General features: G+C 30.8%; 2 protein-coding genes across 10 annotated transcripts; one reads left to right on the forward strand and one right to left on the reverse strand.

The window, feature by feature from the left end:
* The first annotated feature begins 4,640 nt into the window (after positions 1–4,640).
* On the forward strand, positions 4,641–18,190 carry LOC111696935 (metallo-beta-lactamase domain-containing protein 2). 5 transcript variants are annotated; one of them, XR_002764191.1, is made up of 15 exons: positions 8,013–8,237; positions 10,424–10,477; positions 10,885–10,943; positions 11,149–11,299; positions 11,376–11,422; positions 11,768–11,845; positions 12,057–12,092; positions 13,081–13,142; positions 13,214–13,255; positions 13,717–13,780; positions 14,500–14,548; positions 14,651–14,680; positions 15,519–16,133; positions 17,423–17,487; positions 18,079–18,097. XR_002764191.1 is itself a non-coding variant. In XM_023466750.1 (14 exons), exons 1-14 carry the CDS (start codon positions 4,811–4,813, stop codon positions 18,179–18,181), a joined length of 858 nt encoding a protein of 285 aa, XP_023322518.1. In that variant the 5' UTR covers positions 4,641–4,810; the 3' UTR covers positions 18,182–18,190. The 5 variants fall into 5 exon arrangements, 4 of the variants coding, with proteins under 4 accessions (XP_023322518.1, XP_023322516.1, XP_023322515.1 ...); XM_023466750.1 differs by lacking the exons at positions 8,013–8,237; positions 15,519–16,133 and adding an exon at positions 4,641–4,828 and having other exon boundaries at positions 18,079–18,190; XM_023466747.1 differs by lacking the exon at positions 15,519–16,133 and having other exon boundaries at positions 8,017–8,237; positions 18,079–18,190.
* On the reverse strand, positions 16,896–27,614 carry LOC111696933 (sedoheptulokinase). 5 transcript variants are annotated; one of them, XM_023466743.1, is made up of 17 exons: positions 27,539–27,614; positions 27,069–27,167; positions 26,677–26,781; positions 24,568–24,675; positions 24,337–24,440; positions 23,081–23,149; positions 22,820–22,889; positions 22,564–22,659; positions 22,353–22,470; positions 22,161–22,226; positions 21,754–21,824; positions 21,573–21,680; positions 21,310–21,441; positions 20,623–20,766; positions 20,013–20,110; positions 19,266–19,326; positions 16,896–16,986 (listed from the first exon to the last, which is right to left on the reverse strand). In XM_023466743.1, the coding sequence occupies exons 1-16, from the start codon at positions 27,575–27,577 to the stop codon at positions 19,296–19,298; spliced, it is 1,458 nt and encodes a 485-aa protein (XP_023322511.1). In that variant the 5' UTR covers positions 27,578–27,614; the 3' UTR covers positions 16,896–16,986; positions 19,266–19,295. The 5 variants fall into 5 exon arrangements, with proteins under 5 accessions (XP_023322511.1, XP_023322510.1, XP_023322509.1 ...); XM_023466742.1 differs by lacking the exon at positions 16,896–16,986 and adding an exon at positions 18,090–18,177; XM_023466741.1 differs by lacking the exon at positions 16,896–16,986 and having other exon boundaries at positions 19,109–19,326.
* Between the last annotated feature and the right edge of the window lie 238 nt (positions 27,615–27,852).

The following is a 27,852-nucleotide window of genomic DNA, read 5'->3' on the forward strand; positions in this document are numbered from 1 at the left end:
ATCAAATTCAAAGGTTAATGAGAAAATTAAAAATTTTAAAGGTTTGAGAAAAAAAATAAATTGGGCCGGGTACAATCCAATGGCCAAACACATATGTTTGGAAAACTTTGAAAAAATTGAGATATTTGAGGCGGTGTTAATTAAGTTGACACTAATAGAGGGGGGGGGGGGGAGGTGTAGAGTTTCAAAATACCCCACGCAACATTTTGAGGAAAGGGTTAGACTAACCCCCTTCAGTACTAGACTGTCTATTTCGGAAAGTAAGCTGATATTTGATAAATATCCTGTATCCTTGTCAACTGGGTTTCCCAACGAACATCAGTTTTCAGGTTAATGATTCCTGAAGTGATCTCAGTATTCTATTTTACGGTAAACTATAGTTCATTATGTTTAAGTATTTATGCAGATTGCAGATGTCCAAAGTGATCAATGCAAAAAACTTTTACTATGTATTTTTTAGTACTCGAATGTAAAGTTTGAAAAAGAGGCGTTCAAACTCGGACTGTTTTTCACGTCCGGGGGCAGTAGTCCTCTTGACCTCCCGGACATTCCAGACCCCCCCCCCCCTTCGGAAATAGAACTACAACGGGTCATGTAACAAGTTAAAAAAAATTAATTGACGGCTTATGCAAACTTTTTCAACTTTTATCATTATTACTAATACTTTTACAAAAAACGAATCAACCATCTTTATTTTTAGTTTAGTTTTAATTTCAGTAATATGTTCTTCACACTCATTTCGATGTATGTTGTTCAATTTCTAAATATATTGAATTTAACTACGGCAAAAATCATCGGGGGGGGGGGGGACATTTTCGTGCAAATTTCCCACTTTTCTTTAAAGGGACTGTAAAGGAAAAATGAAAGGGGGTATATGATGAAACCTGAGAATGTCAGGCGTTAAACGATACATATAAAACATCTATCTGATGTTCCTGTCTCAAAACCAATCTGAAAACGACGATATCCCACAGGAGCCTGAGAATCTTATAGGTAATTGCTCCTATTGCATTTTTTATTTTGTATTTTTAATAGATATAATTGATAATATTAATAAATAAAGTCCGTATAGTCCATATTAGTGCATGCAGTATACTGGTCACGTGTTTTCCGCCTGTATCACGTGACAGCGATACTGCACTGCCATATTGGCTGAAGTTCTGGTGACGTAATACGGAGAAAACGGACTATATGTAATTATATTATCAATTATATCTATTAAAAATGCAAAATAAAAATTAAAAAATTATAGGAGCAAACCTGAGATTCTCAGGCTCCTGTGGCCGTGGGATAAAATTGTTTTCAGATTTGGTTGAGCATTTCCTGAATATGATCTGTTTAAAACTTTAAACCTACAACTTTTATACAAAATTGCATATATATGAATTTTCGCATAATTTTGACACAGTTTTATATCAATTTCTCGAGACAGGAGTATCAGATAGATGTTTTATATGTATCGTTTCATTTTTCCTTTACAGTCCCTTTAAGAATAAAAATCTGTTTTTAATTTTTTAATTTTGTCTTTCATTCCAGATAATATTACCTTGAGCTAAATGTTATCTCAAGGAATGAAAAATCATAATAATTAATTAAATTGATAATTATATTAAATATCAAAATGCAGATAGACAAAAAAACATACCCAAGGCATTTTTCAGGGATTTTTTAGTGTCAAATGTGTTCAATGTTTATAAATCTTTTGTGAATAACTAATATATCTTAAACTATTAAATATAATAGAACATAGCGACAAAAAAGTTTGTAGAAAAAGTTGAATAAAAGAAAAAGAAGACTAGTTTAATATTGATAAATTACTTCAAAACTAGCCGACATTATAAAAATTGCAAAGTGCTGTTAACAAATCCCGAAGATACACTAAACTTATAAATTCTAAGCATAATAATCATTTTTCTTCTGACCAAATGCTTTTCTAAAGTGACTTTTGTACTTCGACATCTAAAAATAAGAAATAAAAGGACTAATATTTTTCTAATCTAAGATAAAACGAGTTTTTATCAGCCTATCTCAAACAGATAAACGTAAAAACAGTATTTTAGTGAATCGTTGACAAAACTTTTATATAAAATTTAGCAATTCTGTAAAGGTCAAAACTATTTTAATCTCTCTTTAAAAAATCAGAATTTTAGATTTGTTTATTTCAATCGATGGTAATATTTCTCATTGAAATATTTTAACTACAGTGAAACCCTTGATAACGAATACATCGAAAGAATTTATCAAATGTCGTCTTGACAATTTTTCAATGAGTTTTATACCAAGTTACGTAAATTTCAGTATTTGCGAAAATAAATGAATAGCCATGAATATGCGGGAACAGTTTATAAAGAGTTCCATATAATCATTTTATTAAAAAACTAAATATCTGCAACATTCCATTATCAGAAAGTGAAGAATACGACATTTGATGAATTCTTTCGATGTATTCGTTATTAAGGTTTTCACTGTATTCTATTTCTTTCCAACTTTATTCCATTATTTCTTCTTTTCTATGTGTTCCATGTTGTCGAAAAAATGGGTTTCAGAAAGAAGGATTCAAAGTTTTCAAGGCATAACATTTAAATTAAAATTATTTTGAGACAGACTTTGTTTTGCTTAAATGAGAAAGCCAGGTCTTAGGACTCGGCTGATATACATGAAAGGATGTATGGATGACGCTAGCGTGTGTGCTATGCATATATATGACCGGGCCAGGGGACGGTAGGAGGAGTAGAAGCGTTAGCGACACGGGAAAGTACAAAATTTGTTTCTCGAATATCTTTATTCTGTATTCAAACATTTTTATCACATAATTAATATAAAATATTTAAACATTAAAAAGAAAAAAATAACAACTAAATAAATAAACAAATAGATATAAATGAGATAAAATATCCATTATGTCTTTCTGAAGTATATTGTAAATGCAATATCAATAAAGAATGATGAAAAGAATGATTTAGATTGTTAAAACGTTTCTAAACTATTGTATAATATATATATTATATATACTTAATGTTGTTGTTCATATTTCCAGAATAAGGATAACAAATGTTTATAAATGTGTATACAACATTCAAGGTATCGTCAGGGGCGGATACAGGGGGGGTGGGCAAGGGGGACAATCGCCCCCCACCTGAATTTAGAATTTTTTGTTCCTATTTTCAGAATAGCTTCTCAAAAGCATGCTTAAGGGAAAGAAACCCTAGTGCAAAACAGGAAAAATATCTGTCTTAATAAACTATAATGTGTTAAAAGTTAAAAATCTAGTGTTTTAGTCTTTAGTCATTAATTTTGAGTCAAAAAAATTTTCGACTGCGGCGCGATTTTTTGTTCCTAAAAAATCTTGCCCCCCCCACTCAATATAATCCTGTATCCGCCCCTGGGTATCGTTCATGTACTTAATAAAAGCCATATTTGGAAATTATGTTTTACCACTGTTTCTCAGGTGTAAATTATAGATGCGACTTGTAACAAAAATGTAAGAAAATATTGATACTAAAAAATGACTATGATAATAAAAAATGAATATCAATAAATATTATATAAATATATAAATATGATAAAGGAATTGAGTCTTTGCCACAAACTCTGCTTTTTAAAACACTATATCTTTGGATTCCAATGTCGTAGACCTTAGACATTTCAAACAATGAATTCTTTTAGATCAAATAATATAAGTTTCAAATATCAAAGATTTGCGACATTGGGTTCCAAAGATATAGGGATTTTAAATTCAGAGTTTGTGGCAAAGACTCAATTCCTTTTAATCGAACTAAAAAAACTAAGGAAAATTAAATGAACTGAACACTTGATGTCAAAATTTGACTATTTTATCTAGACGAAATTCAAATTTTAACAAATCAAAACTCTAGGTTTGAGTTAAAAAAATATGGATACATTTACAACAAATTATATTCTTAATTAATATTTACATAAAATTTACAAACAAAATGAAAATATTTGTCTACTTAAAGTTGATATAATTGGACTTAAAACAAAACTACAACTAACCCATAAAGCAACGAAAAATATTAAGCATAAATTATAATTTTTAAATATGAATATTATTTAACTAGGTTACGAGTTGACGATGAGTTTTGAGCACCCTGACTCTCCATACTTCTTTACATTCCATAGGAAAATTAATCTAAGGAATCAAAGAAGAACGGGAGCCAAGAAACAACAAATGGATTTGTTCACGTTTTCTTGGAGAAAACAAATGTTCTTCGTTATAAAATCTAGCTTCTTTGAAAATGTTCGTTATCTGGTTTAGATTAACTTGCAATCTTTCAAAATTTATGTGAACATGTGACCCGATCCTTGAGTTCATGTCATACCCCAGACACATGATTGTTATCCGTGCATTTATCATATAAGATAGTACTTGTTTCTGTTATCTTTGATTATTTAGGATTTTATAAAAGATTTGTTTCTGTTCACACTAGCTCTGTATCAACTCTATCACACATGTGGTGAAGACGCAAACTAAACTATCTCAAACTTTAGTCTTAGCTTACACCAGACTCAGTCTTGAGGGCAGAGAGGGTCGACTTTGGAGTACAGCCAAGGAGGTTCGGGCCGACAAACTCGACTCCGGATCTTGATAACGAATTAAGCCGACATAGAGTAAGACAAAAATGTCTGAAATTTAGGCTATGCATTCTAGCAACATTTGCGTAGCTTTTACTAGATTTGCGTTAAATTTTTTATTTGATGTACTCTAAAACTTTTAACAAGAACGTTCCAATTTATTTGCAGCATTTAAACCTCTGCCTAAAAAGTAGAGTTTGGTGTGTCTTGTTGAAAAATGGCTTCATTTGTAATGGTAAGATTTCTAGGTGATGATTAAGGTACCATACCAATTATCGAACACGCATTTTAATCTTAGTCACGATAGACTTTTCCAGTTCACTCTAAATAGGCTGGAGGGAGCGTTTGCCACCCCACTATACCACTCCTATATTTGACACTTTCACCTTCAAATTTCTTGAATTTTATGAAATAGTAATTTAAATATATTTTTTCTATAATCTTTTCATTGCATGCATAGGGTGTTAAATATCTAATAACTTTAGTTATTTAAGCTAAAAAGTTTTAAAGCACTTGAAAGATGGATATAAAAAACATTTGTCACATCTTATTATTTGTCAAAAATAATTTTAAAATTTTTTTTTTCACATTTTACCAACCTTATTTTGTTATTTATTTAAAACCTCCCCAGCATCCCTACCGTTAAAATTAGCGGTCTAATTGTTTTACTGAGTTGGTCTAGAAATTATACAAAGATTCAGACCTTTGGCCTTAAAAAAGGACCTTGTTCAGATTTGTAAATTTTCAATAATTAAGTAACACCGCTTTCTGTCTATTTCCGTCTATTTTCGTCTATTTTCTTCTATTTTCTAGGGCAAAATCGTAATGAAACTTCATGAACCTTCATCTCTTTACGTATATATATTGAAAAAATATGCATTTAATAACATAAAGACACTAGATGACTAATGACTGAGGAAAAAGTAAAGATTAAACGATTTGAAGATGAAGATTATAAATGTCACGCGGCGGCCTAGTTCCAAGAAATAATAACTTTGACACAGAATTTGTAAAAATACATAAATTAGATTACAATTCTATTCGTTTGGAATTGTGGTTTTAAATTTATTTCGCCTGAAAAACAAAGAGCTAAACGCATTTTTCTTTCCTTGACTCATGATTTTAGACCTGCCTTTGCGGGGTTTCACATATGGAAGAAGGGGAGATAAAAAGACCGGACACGATAAAATGCTGAAGATTTCCGCAAATAGTGAAATGAACTCTACGATGGCCAACTGTAGGTAAAAAATTTGAACCGATTCCAATATCTGACTAAAATGCTGAGCCTGCTGTTTACACCCATTAATCTACATGATTTCTTACCAAGCAATTACCCTTTTTATCCCATGGTTTGTAGTTCTATACATAAACTTCAATAATTTCATGAACCTTCATAATATTGAATGATCCATTTTCCGGAATTATTTAAAACATAATTTATCGTCCTTCATTTACTATAAAACATCTTACCATCTCTAGGTCCCAACCCATGTCCTTTTCTATCAAGTTCTCTTTAATAATCATCAGTTCTATCCGATCAGTTTAATCAGTTATCACTTCGTTACATCAGTTCTGTAATTTTAAATATCTATTTCTATGTTCAAAATCGATCCGACTTCACTAAAAATTTTAAGAACGCACGTTTCAGAATGTTTGATATTTTCGTGCTTAGTCTAAAACTACTATGAGATAGGATTTAGATTAAAAATATTTTAACTGGACCTTTACGAAATGAGCTGAACTTGAAAGCCTGTTTTCTCCGGCAGAATACGCTGTTTGTCCCGTCCCGATAGTATTCTCTCCTGTAAATCTAGTTTCTCTAGGATTGGTCCAGTCCTTGGTGTGATAATCTCTCATTGGTTGATTTGTTGGCTGCTTAGCCAAGTTTTAGTTACAATCTATAAATACACGCGCTTACATATGTGGGTGCCTTCATCATATCTTGTTTCTGAGTCATATGCATACATCCGTATTCCTCATATAACATACATCATAAAGGGTTTCATTCATATGATCATATCTAATACTCTACCCGGGCCCCTCACCCATCTATTCACTGTCCCCATCTCCTTTATTCCTTAGCGCGAGAACTTAGCCTCTGCAGTCTGCAATATACAATACATTCACAGTTCACTACATCTTTCTTTTGCTCTACCCTGCTTCCTCCATTACCAAAGGAGAGGGCGTATAGACCACCTCCCCCTGTCTTAAAAAATCGTTCTATTTCCTCTTCCGTACCACCACATTTGACTCTTCCGGGCAAAACTCTTTTTAAATGATATATTTATAGGGCCTTTAAAGTGTGGTTTTCAAAAATCCAGCCGCGTCACGCAAAAAATATATAATTAAATCTTATATTGAAGTGTTAATATGAAAAAAGGATGATTCCTCATAATGTCAACTGCAAAACTTTTTTTGAAATCAAAATTCTGATTTTCATAAAAAATGGAGCACCATAAATTACACTTAAATTTTGAAGGGTACCTTTTAAAGAAATGTTTGTATAAAAATATCATGCTATTTTTTAATCTATGGAATAGCTAATCCACGGGATAAAATTATCCCTAATAAATTATTAAGAATTATTTCGTGTAGTTATTGAGGTTGCATACTTGAATTAATTGGTTGGAAATTATAAAAATGAGAAAAAATACAATGTATTTATGTAGTTGCGTCCCTGCACTCAACATGACAATTTAGAGATGACTGCAGAGTACATACAACATTTTAGATGCAAGGCAGTCACTAATTAAATTTTAAGATTTTTAGAATTACCCCTCTTTTAAAAAATATCTTCTTTCGTCTACCTGGATGGAAGAGATTATAGGGGATGGAGGGGGGGGGGGGGTATCCCCAATCCATGCCCAATCCCTAAACTACGCTGGTGACTGAAAGCCAAGATAGTCACGCTCTTACACAAAAACTGATTAGTGTACTGTCAAATTACTCCTTTTACACCGAAGTTAGAACCCTGCAAGTAACAATTATAAAATGTGTATATCAGTGAATACTATATTGGAATGTCAAAGAAAATGCAAAACATTGAGATACTAAAGTTTAAGTTTTACAGGACAATATCATGAATTTATGAATTTTATGGGTAATGTTACATCGTCTGTACGCAATATCTCCCCTACTGAACTTCCGACCTACTAACTTTCCGACCTACTGCAATATCGGACCTACGTCAGCTGTTTATTTTTGTATTATTTGAGGGTTAGGTTAGGTTAAGACAATTTCTGGGCCGAGCGCCGCGGCTAGGACAGGCTAGGGGGCCGGGCTCTGCGGCCACATGTCCATATCGCAGCTGTAAAACCACGTGCTAGTAGGTCGGATGTATTGTATAGCGGATTTGGCGTAGGTCAGAAGTGGAGTATAGCGGATATGTGTAGGTCGAAAAATACACCACCATTTTATGTTACTTATTTTGTAAGACGACATTCTTGTCTTGCATTACAGAAATCAAATCAAGTTTGGTTTAAATTTCATAAGATAAGAAGAACCTGAATTCCTTTATATTGATAACTCCAGTACCAATTGTAACTCTGATCGTGAGGTTAAATTAGGAAAGCATGACTCTTTTGAAACCATCGTTGAAAATCTTCTCATGCGTAAATAGGTTTTCCTCTAGTGTATCCAATAAGGTGATTAATCTTTTTCTTTTGACGATATTTTATATACGATATCCAAAAGTCCCGTCAAAAAGTAGATCTTGGGTTTCAATAATATTTCTCTGCAGGGGTTCTGGTCAAAGGCAAAATTTGAGTTTGCTCCATCTAAAAGCTTCGCGACAAATTCTTATCCATGAAACCTGAACATGTTCTCCTTTTGACTTAAGTCTTCAAGTTGGTCCCTACCCCCTCAATCAGATACTTTTTAATTCACAAGAATAACTATAGCAAGTCTATGGACAAAGGATGAATGAAAAATATAGTATAGTATAATTTATTTATACATATATAATGATTAGTCTACGACAAGGGTTTCTATGTATTAAAAAATTAGAGTTTGTGACAAAAACTCCCTTCTATTTTACTTTTAATTGTGGCTCTATCTGATCGCAACTTCTCTTTGTCCAGTATAAAACAATAACAAAAATAAGTTTGCGAATTTTCAAATATTCATTCGCGCATTTTTAAAAGATCAAAAGCTTTTGGATAAAATTTTTGTAATTTTGAGCATCCATAGAATTTCCGTAGGGTCAAGTAAGGTCCCACACAAAATTAGGGAACGATCGGTTCAGCCGTTATGGCGTTTATTGGATACAATCAAACAGACAAGCAAAGCACGAAGTGTGATCATTGATCAATAAGTTTCGCTAAAAATTAGGGGTACTTTTAGAAGTCTCAGCTGTGTAATTTTTTTGTTGCAAGTTTACTAAATTTAGACCGGATTGTTTTTCAGATCAGTTAATATCAATCCGATCTTTGTTGTAATGTAAGGAGCGTTCTCCCGAAAGTAATCAGCTTCGGTCATCACAGCAAGAACATTTTCAGAATGGTCTCAAACTTGATTCATCAGAGTCTGCTTTAGACCCTTTGAGATCCATAATCAATGTAATGTCTTGGCACATCTGTCGGAGACTTTGAAACAAATTTAACCAAAATCTTGCTTTACATCTTTCTTTACAATGTAAAATCATATATTATAGGCTGTCCGGTAAACATACTTCCGGAACCCATGCTCTATGAATATATAATCCTTCAAATATTCATTTTTCCCTTCTTAACCCCATTAAACTACCATTAAAGTTTATAAATCGTTTTAAAATACGTTATGGATCATATTTTAGAGTTCCGCCTGGTTTTTGAATCGTCTAATAAAATTATTTTTTGGTAACCGAGCCTCCAAAGTGTCCCCTTGCTCCTGTTGATATTCTATGCTGTGACAACGAAGCTGATCCACCAACAGGAGAACACTCCTTACATCACAACAAAAATCTGCTTGATGCGAACCTGGCCAAAAATGTATACGGTATAGATATAGTGAAATATTTTTAGAGCAGAGACTTCTATGAAGTACCCCTAAGAATATTTTAGCGAAATTTATTGATCTGACTGTTGAGTAAAAACGCATTTTTGAATGGCACCAATCAATTAAAGATTTTTTTAGGCGAAAAATTTGATTTTTCTGAAAAAAAAACTTGGAAATAAGATAACTTATTAAGATGTTGAGATGTATTAGACAAGAGCTGAAAACTTTAGAATGGTGGATATCGAGATTAATGCTTGATCTCCTCTTTTTCTTAATCTTCAGATTAAATAATGCTTGTTCTCCTCTTGTTATTAATCTCCAGATTAATTAAACGATCGGGATTAAGGATATCCCATTCTAAAGTTTTCAGCTCAGCTCAAATGAAACCTTTATGTATCTAGCTAAAAAAAAAGTTTTTTTTTAACATTTAGCAATAATCTTTCATGTGAAAGCTGAAACAAATGTCGTCAGTTTGGCTAATCAATACTATATGATCGCCACAGGCTACTTGGACTGAAATTTGCGATTTTTTCTGTAAATATCTGAACAAAGACAGTACAAAAGGGGTAGCAGAGCCCTTTTTTCAATTTTTGGTTTTAAAGTTCCCTTTTAAAGGACTTTTAATAAGTCGGATAAATTTTCACATTTTACTCCAAAACCGTGGGAGCAATTCCAAAAGCCTAAGAGCAGTCCCACAAAAATTTGAGCCCAATCGGTTCAGCCGTTTATTGGATACAAACGGACAGACAAGAAGCAAAGTATATATATAGATAGATTGAGATTTGAATTTGGAAATTAGAGTTGAATTATCAGAAGATAATAGAAGAAATAGAAGATAATAAACATTCTTATTTAGATTCACCCGTTGTATAAACACACACAAGTATCAGAAAACGTGTTTTTAATCCAGGGATGACTTTTTGTTATCAAGTTTGCCAATTACTATAAAGGAGTTGAGTTTTTGCCACAAACTCTGATGTTCTAATCTCTATATCTTTGTATACCAATGTCGTAGACCTTAGATATTTCAAACTATTAATACTTATAGATAAAGTAATCTAAGTTTGAAATATCAAAGGTTTGCACCATCAGGTTGCAAAGATATTGGGATAAGAAGATTTGAGTTTGTGGCAAAAACTCAATTCCTTTTAACCCTTTTGAAAATTTCTTTTATTTATGATGTTAGAACAATATTTGAATTTAAAACCATATTTAAAGTTAAATCAAAATCAAATTTAGATTAAACTTTAATTTCACATTGAGTGTATTATTTTAGTTGTTTTCTATAATATTGATAAAATAAAAAGTAAATCACAGGAGAAATATTTCATTTCCTGGAACCTTGCCAACATATTTTTTATTCGAGGATCAGACAGGTATATTTTTCTTTAAAAATGTTTGCGAAAAATCAAAAGTAAACAACCAGCTGGGTTGATTCAAGGGACAATACGCAATATTAATTAAACATTCAATACTCAAAACAATCATAAATTTTAAGAGCAATGTTGTAAATTTAATTTTCAAAATTCAAATACGATTTTATGTCGTCTAATTTTTTCATGTTTTATTACGATTTTTTAGAGATCTTCTGGTGGATACTGGAGTAGGTATTTTTAACCTTCCAGCTTATCTGACCAGCGCGCAGCTGAGAAATGCACCTGACAAGCCTTTAGATGTTGTTCTTACTCACGCTCATTTTGATCATTCTGGAGGAGCACATCAGTTCTCAAAAGTAAGAATAAACAAGAAATGCATGAAAACAATGAGGACAAAAACAAGTTCTATTTTCTATGATCGACTTTTTATAGGTTTTCATACATAAATTGGAAGATGAAACTGTAAAAACAGGAAACAGGTAACATTGGAGGGGGTTACCCACGCATAGGATTGGACTTCAGAGGCGGCTATATAGAACTAACTTAGTCTTTTTGTCTTACATTTTGGCGGAAAAAATTCAACCTTCAGATCGTTATAACTGTAGAGTTTTATTTTCTCATCATAGTCTCATTCTTTGTGGGTAACCCTGTATAACTAGGAATACAGAGATGAAAAAGTCTTTTTTCTAAACAACTTTGTTCCAAAACCAAGTTCTCAAGTGAAAAATTCTAAAAATGCATTAGTCAAAATAAACTTTTTCTCTAAAGATAAATATTTTTACAGATATTTATCTAATAAATATCTGTAAAAATTTTGAGTGTAGGAGAATGACAGCGAGCTGGGTAACTAGGGAAGAAGTTGTTCCTAAACCAACCGGAACCTGGAATCACTTAGAATACAGGAACTACAACAAAACTGTTCTTTTTACTGAAAATAAAACAATTTTTATATGTTTTACATTTTAACATACTCGTGCAATGTATCAGATTTAGAATTAGATTTTTCCTTCGAATTTTGTTTCATTAAATTTTTTATTATTTTCCTAATTGGAAATTTGTATGAATTCAAAATACATAATATGATTCTTATTCATTTTTATTGTTGTTTTAAAGAGTTCTACCATCCAAAGTGTTTCCGATTGAAAATAAGTATGCATTTGATAATATACGCTCACTTAAAGTATTGGTACCAGTACAAACGTCAGACCCACAAACCTCGGACGGTACAAACCTAAGACTTACAAACGTCGGACTAGTACAGGACTGGGACAAACGTCGGACAGCACAAACGTCGGATCAGAACAAACCTCGGACCAGTAAAAACGTCGGACTAAGGAAAAAAAATTATTTGAATTTTTAAGATTTTTCTTTATTGAAAAGTTATTTCCTTTTATCGACTGGTCTAATTAAAAATTATCCAAAGGAACCGAGTTCTTGCCACCAACTTAAATATTCTCATCCCTATATCTTTGTAATCTTTTAATGGTATTAACATCTAATACTTTCAAACTTGAACTGTATCGATCTTATAGATTTCATAGGTTAAAATATTGGAGGTTATACGACGTTGGGTTGCAAAGATATAGGCATTTTGAAGCATCAGAGTTTGTGACAATTGAACCCAAGTCCTTTTTTGTCTGTTGTTTTATACAGTGCTACCTTCAAAGGATGAGACTTTATTATGTTTTCTTTGATTTTTATCACAATAAGTGAGTGATTTTTAATTTATTTTTTATAGAAATGGTCTTTTCTTTCAAACTCAAACAAAGTCCGACGTTTGTACTGGCAGGGGCGGACACAGGATTTAAGTGAGGGGGTGGCAAGATTTTTTAGGAACAAAAAAATTGATAATTAGGAACAAAATTAAAGGATTAGGATAGGGATTTAGGAACAATAAAAAGATTGCTCAGGAAATAGGAACAAAATTAAAGGATTAGGACAGGGATTTAGGAACAATAAAAAGATTGTCCAGGAATTAGGAACAAAATTAATGTTATAATTTTAAAAAAATTTTATCAATATTATTATTATTAGCATTATAATTATTATTATTGTTATTATTTCTGTTATTAAATTGAGAAGTTGATTTATTTGATCACGATGGAAGCGATAAATCCATTTTATCTTCTTTTTTAAGTTTTGAATTTGATCTTGGCGACAGAACATTTAAGGTTTTACATATTCCTGGACACTCTCCAGGTACAATATATAGCAATTTTTTATTTCTGGACTCTTCATAGTACATACATGATACAACTAGTTTATTTTAGGTTCGATAGCTTTAATAGATGAGATAGGTGTTCTAATTACAGGTTTATATTTAAACTATAAAGATATACATTTTGATATTAATTGCTGATCTCTCTAATCAATGATACATTAAATGATAAGAATTCTTCCGTTCCTTCTTAATTGATTCATTTTAGGGACTTCATGGTTAAGTGATGTGTAAAATTGTATTGACCCAAAAATATTTTCCTATTTTATCTTGTTTTTTTGTTTTTTTTCTTCTATTTTCAATGTTCTCCTTAAAGGACATTTAAAAAAGAAGAAAAGCTAAACAAATTTTAATACCATTAATTGTGCAACAAAAAGAAAAAAACAATTCTAATTTTTTATTTTTAAAGTTTCCTGAAAAATAGATAAAAAATAAAACTTGCACATAACTAGTTTGTGTTTTATCTCTCAAATCATGTATTATAAATACTTAATTATATTATTATGCATGTATTCTTCCAGAACATAGAGATACAGATTTTTGTTTATGTTGTAGGAGATACTCTCTACAAGACTTCACATGGATTGATTGATTGGTATCCAGGAAGCAGTTGTTACAGGTAACATACATGGGTTAGCCATAAATACAGAATTTATTCGGTCATTTTTTTCACACAGTAATCAGATTCAGGTCTTTGTTTAATTGTGTGAATAAAAATTTATCTTTATGACATTGTAATTTTTCATAGTTGTGACTATATATAGATTGCTTATCTACAATATACTAGGGCACGCCTTTATATCTATGGTGACAACGATACTGCACTGTTTTATATAAATTTCTCGAGACAGGAACATCAGATAGAAGTCTTATATGTATCATTCAACGCCCAAGATTCTGATTTTCATTTTTCCTTTACAGTCCCTTTAAGTATTCCGCACCCAGATGTCAGAATGGATTTCTTTTGTTTCAAAAAAATTAAAGATGGTTCCTACATTTTTTGTAAAGAAGTACACTAACTTATAATTCCAACCATGCCTGGACACTAAGTTTTTCTGTACTGTCAAAAGAAAAAAAGGAAAATCGTTGAAGGTTTCTACTTTTTTCTAAATATAGAAGAGTTCCCGGTGTAATAAGAAATGCAGCCAAATTTTTAATACTTTGTAATCTAAGTATATAAAAATCAAAATGAAAGTCTCACAGGACGTTAGTGATAGATAATAATAATAATAATTACAAGACATTACATTATTATCCTAATGATTGTATTATACATTTGTGCAATTCGTATGACATATAGTATATATATGTATATCATAATCTCAATTTTCGTTGCAGGATGAGGAGTAGTGTTGAGAAATTGGTTAATCTTTGCAGGCAACATAAGGAACAAAAATATACTTCCTTTAGATCAAAACCTTTTCAACAAGTTTCCATAAATAAGTTTTAAATTTTTTTCAGACTTAATAAACATATTTATGTTCTGTAGGTAGAAACAATTCTACCAGGACATAACCAGGTAAGGAAGTATATTAGAAATATACGTTTTCTCTATTTTATTCTTCTTCAAAATTATGAGTTTGTTATACAAAAATTAAGCGTGATGTTAAAGTTAGATTGCGAATAACTTGAAGGTTTGGGACTTAAGTGTACATTTTTCAAATTTAAGATGGAGGGTTCTATGATTTTATTTTATACGTATTTTGGGTGAATGGTTGAAAACATTCCCATATCATTAAAGAATGTAATTTTTATTTATGCATGATATTTTAAGTGCTTACTTTACGAAAAAAATTGTTAATGCAGAAAAATATTGCATAGCGTGCAAGTCATTAAATATGATAATCGTTCAGCTTTTTTCTTCTAATTACAGACAGTCGTCGCCGTAGTATCTTTCAATACAGTGAAGACGGCTTTCTATTTCAATTTTGATTTCTACCAATTGCTTTCAAACAGAAGAAACATTTAAACATTTAAACAACGAGAAGTTGTTTTACATGAACTTAAGCGGGTTTCAAGAGATTTACACAGGAAGCTCTTTTATCAGTCATAGGTTTAAAGGGTACATCGGACATTGCCCTCTTTATATAGAGGGTCACTTAAAAGTATGCTTCCAGTCCCTTAAACAGGATAATCAGTTTTAAACAGATCTACAAATTATCGATTGCTCAGATGATAAGTAAAAGAATTAAAATCTGCTTACCTTTCTAAATAGTGTAGTGTAGAATGTGCATTAGGATGCACGTTTACAGAAAAGTTCTCTCACACGTGAAATGTGTTTCTAAGGTCAAGCTAATACGTGTAATTTTGTGAAAAATCAATTTGCAAAAACAAGTTTTTAATTAATTCTATTGAAGGGGTCCGGAACAAGCAGAGTATACTGGCCCCCCCCCCCTCCTCCTCCACTCCCAACAGACGTCTTTAAACTCAAAACAGTTGTAAACAGTGAGGGAATCTACTCTATATCTATCAGTAAAGGAATCTGCGAACTTTCAAGATGGCGGTCACAAAAGCTGATTTGAGTAAACTAGTTACCAGCCTCAATGCTTAACTCAAGTTTGAAAACCATGTCTTGGGTGAAATTCGTCAGCTGCAAAAATCCATCGAAGATCTAGATGCTACTGCTAAAGAAAACAAGGATGACATTAAATCACTCATGGATCGAACTCAAGCTCTTGAAACACAGAACACCCAGAAGGATAACAAAATCAAATAGTTAACAGACAAAATTAACGATACGCAACAACATCAGAGGAACTTCAGTTTCCGTATCAAGGGATTGCATGTACCAAAGGAATACAAAGATAGAGAATTCCTGAAATACGTATATACCAAAGCAATCCAACCAACTCTTGAATTTCAAAAGCTGAAAGGGGAACTAAGCCAAGTACCAGAATATAACAAAGTTATTGAACAAGGGCATATCCTTCCATTACGTTCATCTCCAACTGGTTAAAGACGTTGTCAAACAGGTCCATCACTCATTCATACGTTTTCTATCAAGATCTATTCGAGCCAAGGTTATCACGCACAGCTACCCTGCTTTAAACCCTCTTAATGCTGCTAAACACAAGTGGTTTATTCCGAAACAATACCGATCATCGACTGTCCAATGAAAAAAATAACACCAAAGAGTAAATATCCAAATCAACGGTGATCTCACATTAAGAATTAGAAAAAATTAATTGTTGGTACATGTTTAATAAACTTACTATTAACTTTAAGATAACTAATGCAATTTTATTTTCAAATTCTCTAAATGCACAAAACGACTGTCGCGATGTTTTCTCTAAACTAGGAGAAACTACACGAAAAAATGAATGCATAAAAGAAACAGATTTAGTTAGATTCTTGGGAATATTGATGGATACTAAAATAAACTTTCATGACTATTTTAAAAAGATATACAGGCGGTTAACTTACTCCTTTTATGCTATGAAAAAATCAAAAACTTCTTAAGCTTTGAAACCATGAAACTGCTTTATTACTCCTTTTTCCACTCTCATTTAGAATTCAGTTCAACATTTTAAATACTAACTTCAAACAAAAATATTGATAAGATAGAATCATTGCAAAAGAAAGATATTCGTCTATTGATGGGGTTACCTAGAATATTTCACACAGCGGAAGCTTTTTGGGCGTTGAACATACTCCCCTTCAGAAAATTGGGATTTTTTAATGTTATCAAATTTTTATTTCAATTTAAAATAGATTTCATTTTATCCACAAATATTAAAACCGCAACTCTTAGAAACAGAAATGGTTTTATATTCCTAGAGCTAGTAAAATCTATTAAAATCCAACTGCTTCCTCCTCATAATTTCCCTAAAATATGGTATGAAAATAAACGGCACTTATCTAAGCTTTCAAATATCTTAATTTTATTTCGAATTTTAAAAGAATTTGATTGAAGATTTATATCAGCAAAACAAATGTTTTAATTCTAACATATGCTAGGTTTGCAAAGGAATCGAAGAAAGCAAAACAATATTTTACAAAGAAAAGACTAAAAAGAATAAGAGATAAAATCAAACATTAAGGATGTTAAAAATCGGCGCGAATTAAAAAGATGCTTAAAAATGCCCGTTTTGCATAGAGCATAAAGCCTATTAAATTTATTTTTAACATTACAAATGAATCTATCAATTTTATTTCTAAAAGTTGTTAGTTCATCGTCGAAAAATACACCACCAGTTGTATCTATATAATAATTACTTACTTACTTACTTACTAAACTAAAGAAAACGAACTATAATTGTAGGTTTTAAGTAGAAATGAGGGAATTGATGCTGGGGAGTTTTATCTCAAACAATTCTCAGTATTTAGGTGAGATTTTGTTCCAACATTATATAACAAATATTATTTTTAAACTATGCATTTTTATTAGAATAAGCTTTTTAAAATAAATTTTGTCATTTTAAATTCAATAAGATGCCTTTTTAAAAATAAATACTTTATGAAATTTAAATTTTCTGTTGTATTCCATGAAAACTCTGGGACAGTTAAAGAAATATCCCAAGTCATAAAAACGGGTTTTGGTATGTAAACTCGATAAATTCTCGAAGAACTTTAGAAAGGGTCTAGGTTTGGTTAAATAGAATGTCCCAGAACTAAACTATTTTTTTGTATCTGTTTGAATAAGAAGACCATATTATTGTTATTGAACCATCAGCAAAATAATTGCAATTAATATTTTGATAATTAAAATATATCTTTATAACCTGATGCTGTTAACCTTTGGTATTTCAAACTCCCAATTATTTGATCTAGCTTAATTAATTGTTTGAAATATCTAAGGTTTACGACATTGGGTTATAAAGGTATTGGGATTAGAAAAACAGAGTTTGTGGCAAAGACTCAATTCCTTTGTCCGGACGCTCGTTATAATTGTTTGTTTATATTACTATTTTTTTTAAGAGCGGAGAAAAAGAGACTGAGTCGGCTTAGAGCAAACACAATGCTTTTACTCAACCAGATATATCCACTTCCAGAGTTCTGTAGAGAATCCTTATCAAACTGAAAAGTTTGACTTAAGTATCAACAATTATTACAACATTAATTCAGTTTTGTGTAATTAACTGAACAAACCTTAATTATAAAATTAATACTCAAAGTTTGAAAAAATATAGAGATTACAAAAACAGAGTTTCTTTGTTGAAAAATATGATAAACTTTCTTTAGATATTTTTACAACAAGCAAACTGTTTTGTTTGTTTATTTGTTTTAAATCTGAATATTTTTTTCATGTCTGAAATTGTTAAAAGGAAAGCGGGCGCGAAGTGCCCCTAACGCCTAGCTAGATATACTAAACCAAATATTAACATTTGAGATAAAGGAATTGAGTTTTTACTACAAATCCCAATTTTATAATACCAAAATCTCAACAACCAGATGATGCAAACCTTTCATATTTCAAACTTATATTGTTTGATCCACTAGAATTCATAGTTTGAAATATCTACGGTCTACGACATTTGGTTTTAAAGAAATTGGGATTTAAAAATTCGAGTTTGTGGCAAAGACTCAACTCCTTTAGACTAAACTCAGTTGCTTTTTAATCTATTTTTATCAGCAATCAAACCAACTGTAAAAACTGGGTTGAAAGTGAATGATAATTCATCTTAGACCTACATTTTTAATTAAAATGTCAACATAACGTGACAATGGATTCGATAGATAATAATAATTAAACCTAACCTACAAGTTTTTAATTAAAACTTTTTATTGCTGTTTTTTTCTTGCATACAATTTTTATAATAAAATACTATTAATTTTATGTATCTTAATCCAATTCAATAGATTTAATGAATTTACATTAGAAAATAACAAGAATAAAATAATTGCCAAAGTTATGACGTTACATGAATGATATACAATTACTAAATTAAATGACTAAGATTGTGATTTTCTTAATGAAAAAATATATCTTAAGCTTAGTTATTTTTTCTGATGTGATTTTATATTGTCTAAATAGTACATATATTGTATTTCTATACAGTATACATAGAATATTGTATGTTGTATATTTACAGAATACTAAATATTCATTTCTTTATAAAAAAGCTGTTGGTGGTATGAAATAATTTTTATTGAATCCTGCTAACCTAGCTAAAAAATGTCCAAAGAATTCCGGACTATTTTTTCTTTATCACAGTTGGGTAAAACCTGAAAAACAAAAATTTTTAATCATTGAACAAATGAATTAAAGGGACAGTAAAGGAAAAATGAAAGGGGGTATAGGCTGAAAGCTAATCACTTTAGCTTTTCATCGAGACCCTTGAGACGCCTATCTGAAGTTCCTAACTCGAGAGTTGATATAAAGCTGTTTCAAACTTGTACGAAAATGCATATATATACAATTTCGTATAGAAATAGTAGGTTTAAACAGACCATGCTCAGAAAAACAGCAACCAATCTAAAAAAGATGATATCCCAGAGAAAGCTAATAGTAATTTAGGTTTACTTTTATATTTGTTGTTTCTATTTTCAATAGATTTCATTCATAATATTATTTTTACGTCCGTATTACTTGACCAGAAATTCCACCAATGGCAGTGCAGTAAAGTGATCACGTGATACAGGCGGAGACACGTGACCAGTATACTGTTCTGCCATTGGTGATAGTTCTGGTCACGTGATTTAAGTTTCAGATTTTCAAAATTTTACGTATATGAATTTTCGTATAATTATAACACAGTTTTATATCAATTTCTCGAGACAGGAACATCAGATAAAACTTTCATGGGTCGCGATCAAGAGCTAAAGTGATTAGCTTTCAGCCTATACCCCCTTTAATTTTTCCTTTACTGTCCCTTTAATAATCTTTTAAAAAACAAAGCAGTAAAAATTACTTGTCTGAGACAGCTAAAGCAGCTCCGATACAAGCATTTCCCTCGTCCTCAAATATTACAGGGAGTCTATACTGCTCCTGAATCTCACGTTGTAACACCTGAACCAAATAATAGAATATAGAATTATTTATGATTTTTTAAAAGAATGCTACGGAACAATGCAGGTTTAGAGACTTAAAATTTCCCAAAGAGTTGTAGGAATGGGAAACCTTTCCGCAATGTTTTATTTGCCTGTAAAGCAGAAATCCGCACACATTCCAATAGACAGATGGTCAACTTTATACAACTTACGGGTACCGTGTTTCAACCTCTTCAAGTTTTGATTTTACACCCTGTTTGGTTACATATACTAGCAATTCTCAATACCTATTAAAGGGATGGTAAGCGTAATTTCAAAGGGTAAATCGGACACTCCTCTCTTTGCATAGAGGAGAAATAACAATTACAGCCCCTTTAGATAAAAATAGTGAAGAAAGTCCTGGCCTTATTTTAAGTAGAAAAACAAAGATACGCTGGAAGAATATTAAAATGGCTCTGGAATCATTCATGGGAATTTTTAATTAATGAAATATCTTCATGCATACAAGAACTAAATATTATCCTTTATAACCTGGTTTCTTATTAGACAAGCTCCTGATCCAACTATCCTTGTTATTCCACGCTGTTTAAGCATTTCAGGAGGCATCATAGCTGCTAGGTTTGCAATTATACCGCGACAAACAGATCTAGTCACCTCACCCAGGCCTAGGTTACCCTAAAATTAATTATCGTTGTTTTGAAGAGCTTTTTTCACAATATATTTGCATTTTTGAATATTTATAAATATTTTTAATACTTAAAGAATTATAATTAATTAGTATAAATATATAAGAATTAGATTGAGTTAAATGATCACTTATCAGTTTCTTTATCTTTTTAAGTTAATGTAAGCGTAAATTTAAGTGACACTCCTTGATGCAAAGATGATTCAATGCACGATTCACAACGATCAGACAAAGGAATTGATTTTTTGCCACAAACCTAACTTTTTTAATCCCTGTATGTATGAACCTGATATTTGAAATCTTTGATATTTCAAACTTATATTATTGAATCTAACAGAATTCATAGTTTGAAATATCTGAGGTCTACGTTATTGGGTTGCGAAGATATAGGGATTAGAAAATCTGAGTTTGTTGTAAAGACTTAATTCCTTTGAAGAAACACATTCAAATCAAACTCAAATCCGCTAAATTAAATATTTTTTGTAGCAACCTTTCCAATGTTCTTTGAAAGTTATAATTGATTTTAAAGAAACCTGGTTGATATTGACTGCTGATCCTTTCTGCTCAGGAGAATGCCTTTCTCCAAATATAGTTGGAAGTATATCTATACTAGGTTCATTCTTCTCCTCAAAACCAGCTGCAAGCGCAGTTTCCCAGATCTTCGACTAAGAACAACTTTATTATTACCTAAATTAAACATATTCCCAGCTGCCTAGAATACCTGAACCCAGATGAACGTTCTAAATGGACAGCTCTGAAAAAAAATATAGAAAACATATTTGAAAGTTTTTATGACCTGTGTCACGTTGACCCCAAGCTGTATTACCCACTGCTGAATCATTTTAATAAAAGCAGCTAAAGCATTTCCTCCAGTCATAGACGCTGCTACCGCAATATAACGGTCCTATGGATATTTAGCGGTATTAAATATATACATAATAACTTATAACTGTAATACGATTGTTCATAAATTTCACCTCAAAATATGGAAAATATTCTACAGGTTTATGAAGGTTTTCGTTGGAGATTAATTTGGGCTGAAATCCCTCTGCAGTGATCAGTTTTCTTTAGAAAATCGACCAATGTAAAATCTAACCTTTGATTGTTTTCATTGAAACTGCATCAATCTTAAAATTTGTATTAGCATAAGGTTAATTTACAGTCTAGTGGATTTTTTCTCTCTCCATAATTACTATTCCCTGAAAAAAAGCCTTTGCTTCACCTTAACGGTTTTCAGATTTGTAACACAATGTTAATTCAATTTTAAAATTACTTAACATAAACTTGGTTGTCGTTAGTAATTTTACTGTACAATTGTATTTATCTAATACTGTTGATTTTATTGAACATAATGTCTGAGCCGAAATTTCTAAGAAAATAATTCCTGGTTGTACAAAGGCCATCTGCGCGCTTGTCGAGACATTAACAACTGCATCAGTTTCTGGGGTTTCTGTAAATGGGTAAAAGTTTATCTTAGATTAAAGGCAAGGTGTTGACTAATTCCTTCAGTAAATTAAAAAATTTATTTGAATTTAAAAGTAGATTATATTTGTATAGTGTATAGATATACATTAACCTAAAGTAGACTTCACACTGCACTGTAGATCTCCCATAGCTGCGCTGACCGGTGTACCAGCTGGAACATCAAACCAGTCTTTTACAAGGTTACCAGCTGATATTCCAGCTCTAACTACCTGCATGCATCATATTAAATCAAAAATGTATTTTTTTAGTTCTTAATTAACAAAATGTTCAGAATGTTTAAAAAACTTATGATAATGCATAACCTGAGGTAGCAGGTTAGTTGAAAATCCTGCCTCTTGTAGAAGATCTTTATTCCAGTTCATGTTTATAGAATCAAAGTACCCAAAGCTTGCTGCATTCTATGTAGAGATCTTTATCAAATTATGATGACAAAATTGAAGTTTCCAACCATCAAATTAAATTCTGTTTATTCGTCACATCGTGAATTAAATCTGCACGAAGTAAACGAAACCGTTTAAAATGTGATTTTGGGAAAATTTCTTAAATTTTTTCTTCTACCTGGTCTGCCATGACGGGAAATTCTAGACCTAGAATCATCGCTACAATAAAATCCATTATTGTTCCAAACCTAAATAGTTATAAATGAATTCAAAGTGGTCGAGTCCATGAATAAAAATTACTATTTATCATAAAGATATCCTGAAAATGACCTAGACCCCATGAGAAATAAAGATAAACCCCTTAAAAATCGTCAAATTTTTGCTGATTTTTAGATTTGAATGTTGTACTTTCTTCAAATTTTATTTATATTTGCCATACCTGTCAAACTGTTTTATATATTCAGTTCTATTGTGCAGAAACCAAAATGTAGTTGCACAACCGTATCCACTAAAACAGGTTCATCTTAATACAACTAATATTTCTAAATAAATCTAGAATATCAACTTTGTGAAGTAAATAACTTCTTATTTAAACACTAAGTTCAACGATAAACGGAAAAATATTTCAATTACTAAATATCACAATTTGTTTATGTGTTTTTATTAAAAAAGATATTAGATTTTACAAATGATTTTTGTTTCAACTTTAACAATTAACTACAATGTTAAAAGAAAAAAAATCGAATTAGACAGCATTTCGAATCTATATAGAAAGATTGGTCATATATAAGTAAAATATCATCGAAAATTTAATTGAAAAAAAAGTATCAGAAATTGTATTATAATGTGAAAGGCTCGAAACAACTAGAAATAAGGGCTGGTCTGTTAAATATTTTGAATTAAATATGTATTAGCCAAATGTAGGTTGGAGATCAATTATGAGAATAACTATGTACTGTTATGAATTTGCAAATTTGCTAAATCAAGTGATAATTTCCTAAATTTAAATGAGATCATTCCTCTAAATTTAATTAAAAGCTTGTATATCGATATTATAATAATATAATTTAATTAGGTTAAATTAACATTTCGAAATGAGATCAATTGTATGTTCCTCAAAGTATGCATTTGTAAATCGAAGACCAAAAATGAAAACAATTATTACCGTTAACTATTTTAAAATAAAAAGATAATTTAGAAGCATTTTTAATCAACTGCAGTGAGAGTTGAGCAAATAACGATATAACAGATCAAATAATCACATTTCACCACTAGGAGATTCAGTCGCATATATAGACGAAGTAAATAACAGTAAAGCTAAAACGTCTAAAAATATCTTCAGGTAAAAGTCCTTCAATCTAAATATTAAACTTAATGTAGGCTAGTACTGGAATGAATGAAATGAATATAATGATTTGGAATATACTTTATAGTTATACATAAAATAGTTTGTCCCATCTACATTTAAAGGATGTTGCAATGTTTAATTTAAAAAATGTAAGATATTGTTAATGCAGAAAGTTTAGTTAATTGATGCACATTGTATAAATTAATTAAATAAAAAAATCAACTGACTTGATGATGCAATAAATTTGGAACCCTAGATGATAAGAGTGAAAAAATTACAAACTTTTACCAGATACATAACATTACATATTCAGTTTTAACTTAATAAATAATATTTGTGCCTATAACCTGTTTAATGTAAGATGGGAGTTTGGTTTGGGAAGTGTACTAAGGTAGTCTGGCGTACAACGTCCGTCCTGCCAAGTGTACAGGCTAGAAACTCCGGAGCCAACCTTTATAATTAAATTTCAGATTAGATTATTTTTTTCTAATTTTACGACATGACAATAATTATCCCTAAAAAGGCGGAATCAATGTTAATTTTCGTAATTATATTTTATTATAATTATTTTTTCCTACTTCCACTTGATCTTTAGAGTTCCTTGTCCACCCTTCTTCTTGTTTCCAGTAAACTACTCCATGCATCTGACCGCAAACCGAGATATGAATCACACGTCGAAGTAACTCCTAAATATTTACTAAATAATTTTTTTATCTGACTAAATCTTTCATTAAGCTTTTTATTGTAAAAGAATTTCTGACTTAAAAGCAAAAACCAAATTGATTTTTAAAAACCTTTAGAGAAACACAAAGTTTGTTTCAGCTAAATTATTTTAAAATCTTTTAGAAGATATTTGTTTGTCCCCAGGACATGATCCGGTTGTAAAGATCAAATCTCGGAATCTTTCTTTTAGAAAAGGTTGGTGTTTTATGGCTTTTATTGATATGACAGAGGTTGTGGACTGAATTCAGAACTTTTTTGTTTTGAATCTCAGGATCAAGCACTGATCTCCATCTCTTACGGATCAATATAATTCCTCTCCGATATTCCATGTTAGCCATCCCTGACGAAATAGCTTTAACTAAGGGATCAAGCATTGATCCTCAAATTTAAGTGTCCACATTGATGTTCAAGATGAACAGTATCCGTACAAAAGTCCATCCTTTGGCAGCACATTCATCCATCCATGATTCATTTCTCCTGAGAACAGGGCTGACAAGATTCCAGCTGTTCAGGGGCTGCACTTGAGAATAGCTGGCAACCATAGATTATAGTTATATCACTCTCCCTGCTTGTCAGCCTTTTCTTTCTCCATCATCCTTTACTTTGGTACGTACACAGATTATTATTATTTGATTTGGGAGCCCTTTCGCTGCTAGTGTAGTTTTAGAAACCTGATGTCCTTTCTTTAGTTGCTATTTCTAACTTGTACTATTTGATCTATGACAGAATTTATATTTTGAAATAGCAAAGGATGTTGTTTCGGGTTGCAACGATATAGGGAGTAAAAAATAAGAGTTTATACCAAAAACTGAATTCCTTTGTTAGCTAGTAGATGTGTATCTTTCTATGAGACTGTTAAAACAAGTTCTAAGCTTTGCATTAGATTTCTTTCTAGTTTATGCAGTTTGGCAGAAATTTATTTTCCATTGCATTGTTCTGTAAATCTTTCTTATCTTAGTAAAATGTTAGTTAAGAAACAAATGAAATATTTTGATGTCCCATTGGACCAGCATGGAAAGTTCCGGTTTGACAAGAATTTCTAAATACAGGAACAAATTATTTATATATTGAAGGAATATGTTATATATAAATATGTTATGTAATGAGTAATGATCAATGTCGCCTATTTTTGCATAATTTTGCATATTTTTCTCTTTTTTTTTTGTAAAACTATATATTCAAATTATTTAGACAAAGGAATTAAGTCTTTGCCACAAACTCTGATTTTCTAATCCCCTTAACTTTTCAACCTGGAGGTGAAATCCTTTGATATTCCAAACTATGACTTCTGTTGAATTAAATAATCTAAGTTTGAAATATCAAAGCTTTATACCATTTTCTTATGCTACAGGTATACCTATAGTATAAGCAAATTTGAGTTTGGGGCAAAAACTCAATTCCTTTAAACTACACCATTTATATATGTTTTTATATCTTTGTGTGTGAATAAATCTTTATATATATTCATATATATGTTTTATTTATGCTTGAAACTAAGAAAAAAAAATATTGTTCGGATAAATGTAAAGAACTTTTGATTTCGTAAACAAATATTTTTGAATATATGAAGAATTCCTTGGAAGAAATAAGTGGATGAAAGAAAAGTAAAATCTTTTATATACATTAAGGATTTTAGAAAAGATTCAAAATAGTTTCCTTTCCAATCTAATATTGTAATTTTAGATTTGCAATCTACTTTAGTTGCTAAATAAGACTCACTAACTGCCTTTCAACATCGTAAGCCCAGAAATAAATGTTTCATGGTGATAATAAAATTGGTCTTACTATCACAGTTTAGAAACAGATACAGTTACAGTTAGTGAACCTTAATTCAACATTTTTTTGTTTGAAAAACACTACTTTTAATTCTTGTCTACAGTGTTTTTATTCAAATAAGTAAGCTAGTTTTTAGAACCGTTTTAACCAGTTTTTATTCTGTAAATAGAAATTTTTAAAAAAATTACTTTTGATATTCTAGAAATACAAGAGTGGAGTGCAGAGTATATTTTTGAAACATCTTGTTTATCCCCACTCACACCTAGCTCACTAGGAGTACTGGACAGCGTATCCTAACAACAATTTATTATTAAATTTAGTATTTTCTAAAGATAACATTTTTAAAAATTAAAAAAAGAGGTTCTTAATCCGGATTGACAAAGATTAATATAACGAACCTAAAATATAAATAATTTAATCTGATCTAATCGTATAACAGAAAAAGCAAACACATGTGATTTTTTGCAATTAATCTTTATTATGATATACAAGAAGTTAATTTCATTTTACATAATGGTTTATTTTACTCTTTTTAGGAATAGCTATAATATTATCTTTTTCTGCTCTCAATATTTATTACCTTAACGTTTTTAACTACGACCTCCCTTGTTTGTGTATTGAGTAGACACACTTTGACACTGGTGGTGCCGATATCTATTCCAAGGATATAAGTAGAGTTCTGCCAGAAATAAATATATTTAAAGCTATATGATGGAATTACAAGGATAATTCAATATCCAAGTGTGGTTTTAAGATTATTTTTATTATTCTTATTTTTTAAGCAAAGTAACTTAGTTTTTAAGACAAACTCTGATTTTATAACCGCTATATCTTTGCAACCATTTGCAGACCTTTGATATTCCAAATATAAATTCTATTAGATTTAGTCTAAATTTTGAAATATCAAAGGTAACATCGCAAAGATACATGGATGGGAAAGTTCGAGCTAAACTCAGTTCCTTTAAACCTTTTATTGTGATTCATTAATTGAACTTAGGAATTTGTTGAATTTGTTATGTCTAGAGATTAGAAATGATGTTTCATTCTTACATGAGCATTTGTACTATTTCTTCTCTCTAACTTTGCCATTTTTCCGATTACATAATCTGAAAAGTTTAAAAAAGATAACTAAAGAGAACTGGAAAATAATAATGATATAAAAATGATGAGTTGTTATACCATATGGGATATAAGTATATGTAGGATCAAGATATCTGAAATTTGTCAAACTGTGTGGTTAATTTTGTAGTTTATATATCTTCTACATATGCTGAATTAAAACTTGTTTTTAGTGTATTCAACGTAATAAGTATTAATAAAATGTTTTCTTTCTTCATTTCGTTAGATAAAAGTCCTCAAAAAAG

Source organism: Eurytemora carolleeae, unplaced genomic scaffold (genome assembly GCF_000591075.1).
Source record: "Eurytemora carolleeae unplaced genomic scaffold, Eaff_2.0 scaffold244, whole genome shotgun sequence".
NCBI classification, from domain to species: Eukaryota; Metazoa; Arthropoda; class Copepoda; order Calanoida; family Temoridae; genus Eurytemora; species Eurytemora carolleeae.

Coding starts and splice junctions, on each gene's coding strand:
- LOC111696935 (XM_023466747.1), top strand. CDS start 8,166: ATGACTCTTTTGAAACCATCGTTGAAAATCTTCTCATGCGTAAATAGG. Junction 11,300..11,375: donor GAGCACATCAGTTCTCAAAA/GTAAGAATAAAC, acceptor GACTTTTTATAG/GTTTTCATACATAAATTGGA. Junction 14,549..14,650: donor ATCTTTGCAGGCAACATAAG/GAACAAAAATAT, acceptor TATGTTCTGTAG/GTAGAAACAATTCTACCAGG.
- LOC111696933 (XM_023466743.1), bottom strand. CDS start 27,577: ATGGCAAAGTTAGAGAGAAGAAATAGTACAAATGCTCAT. Junction 24,676..26,676: donor GTATTTCTAGAATATCAAAA/GTAATTTTTTTA, acceptor GTAAATATTTAG/GAGTTACTTCGACGTGTGAT. Junction 20,111..20,622: donor CTTGTCTAATAAGAAACCAG/GTTATAAAGGAT, acceptor TATTTGGTTCAG/GTGTTACAACGTGAGATTCA.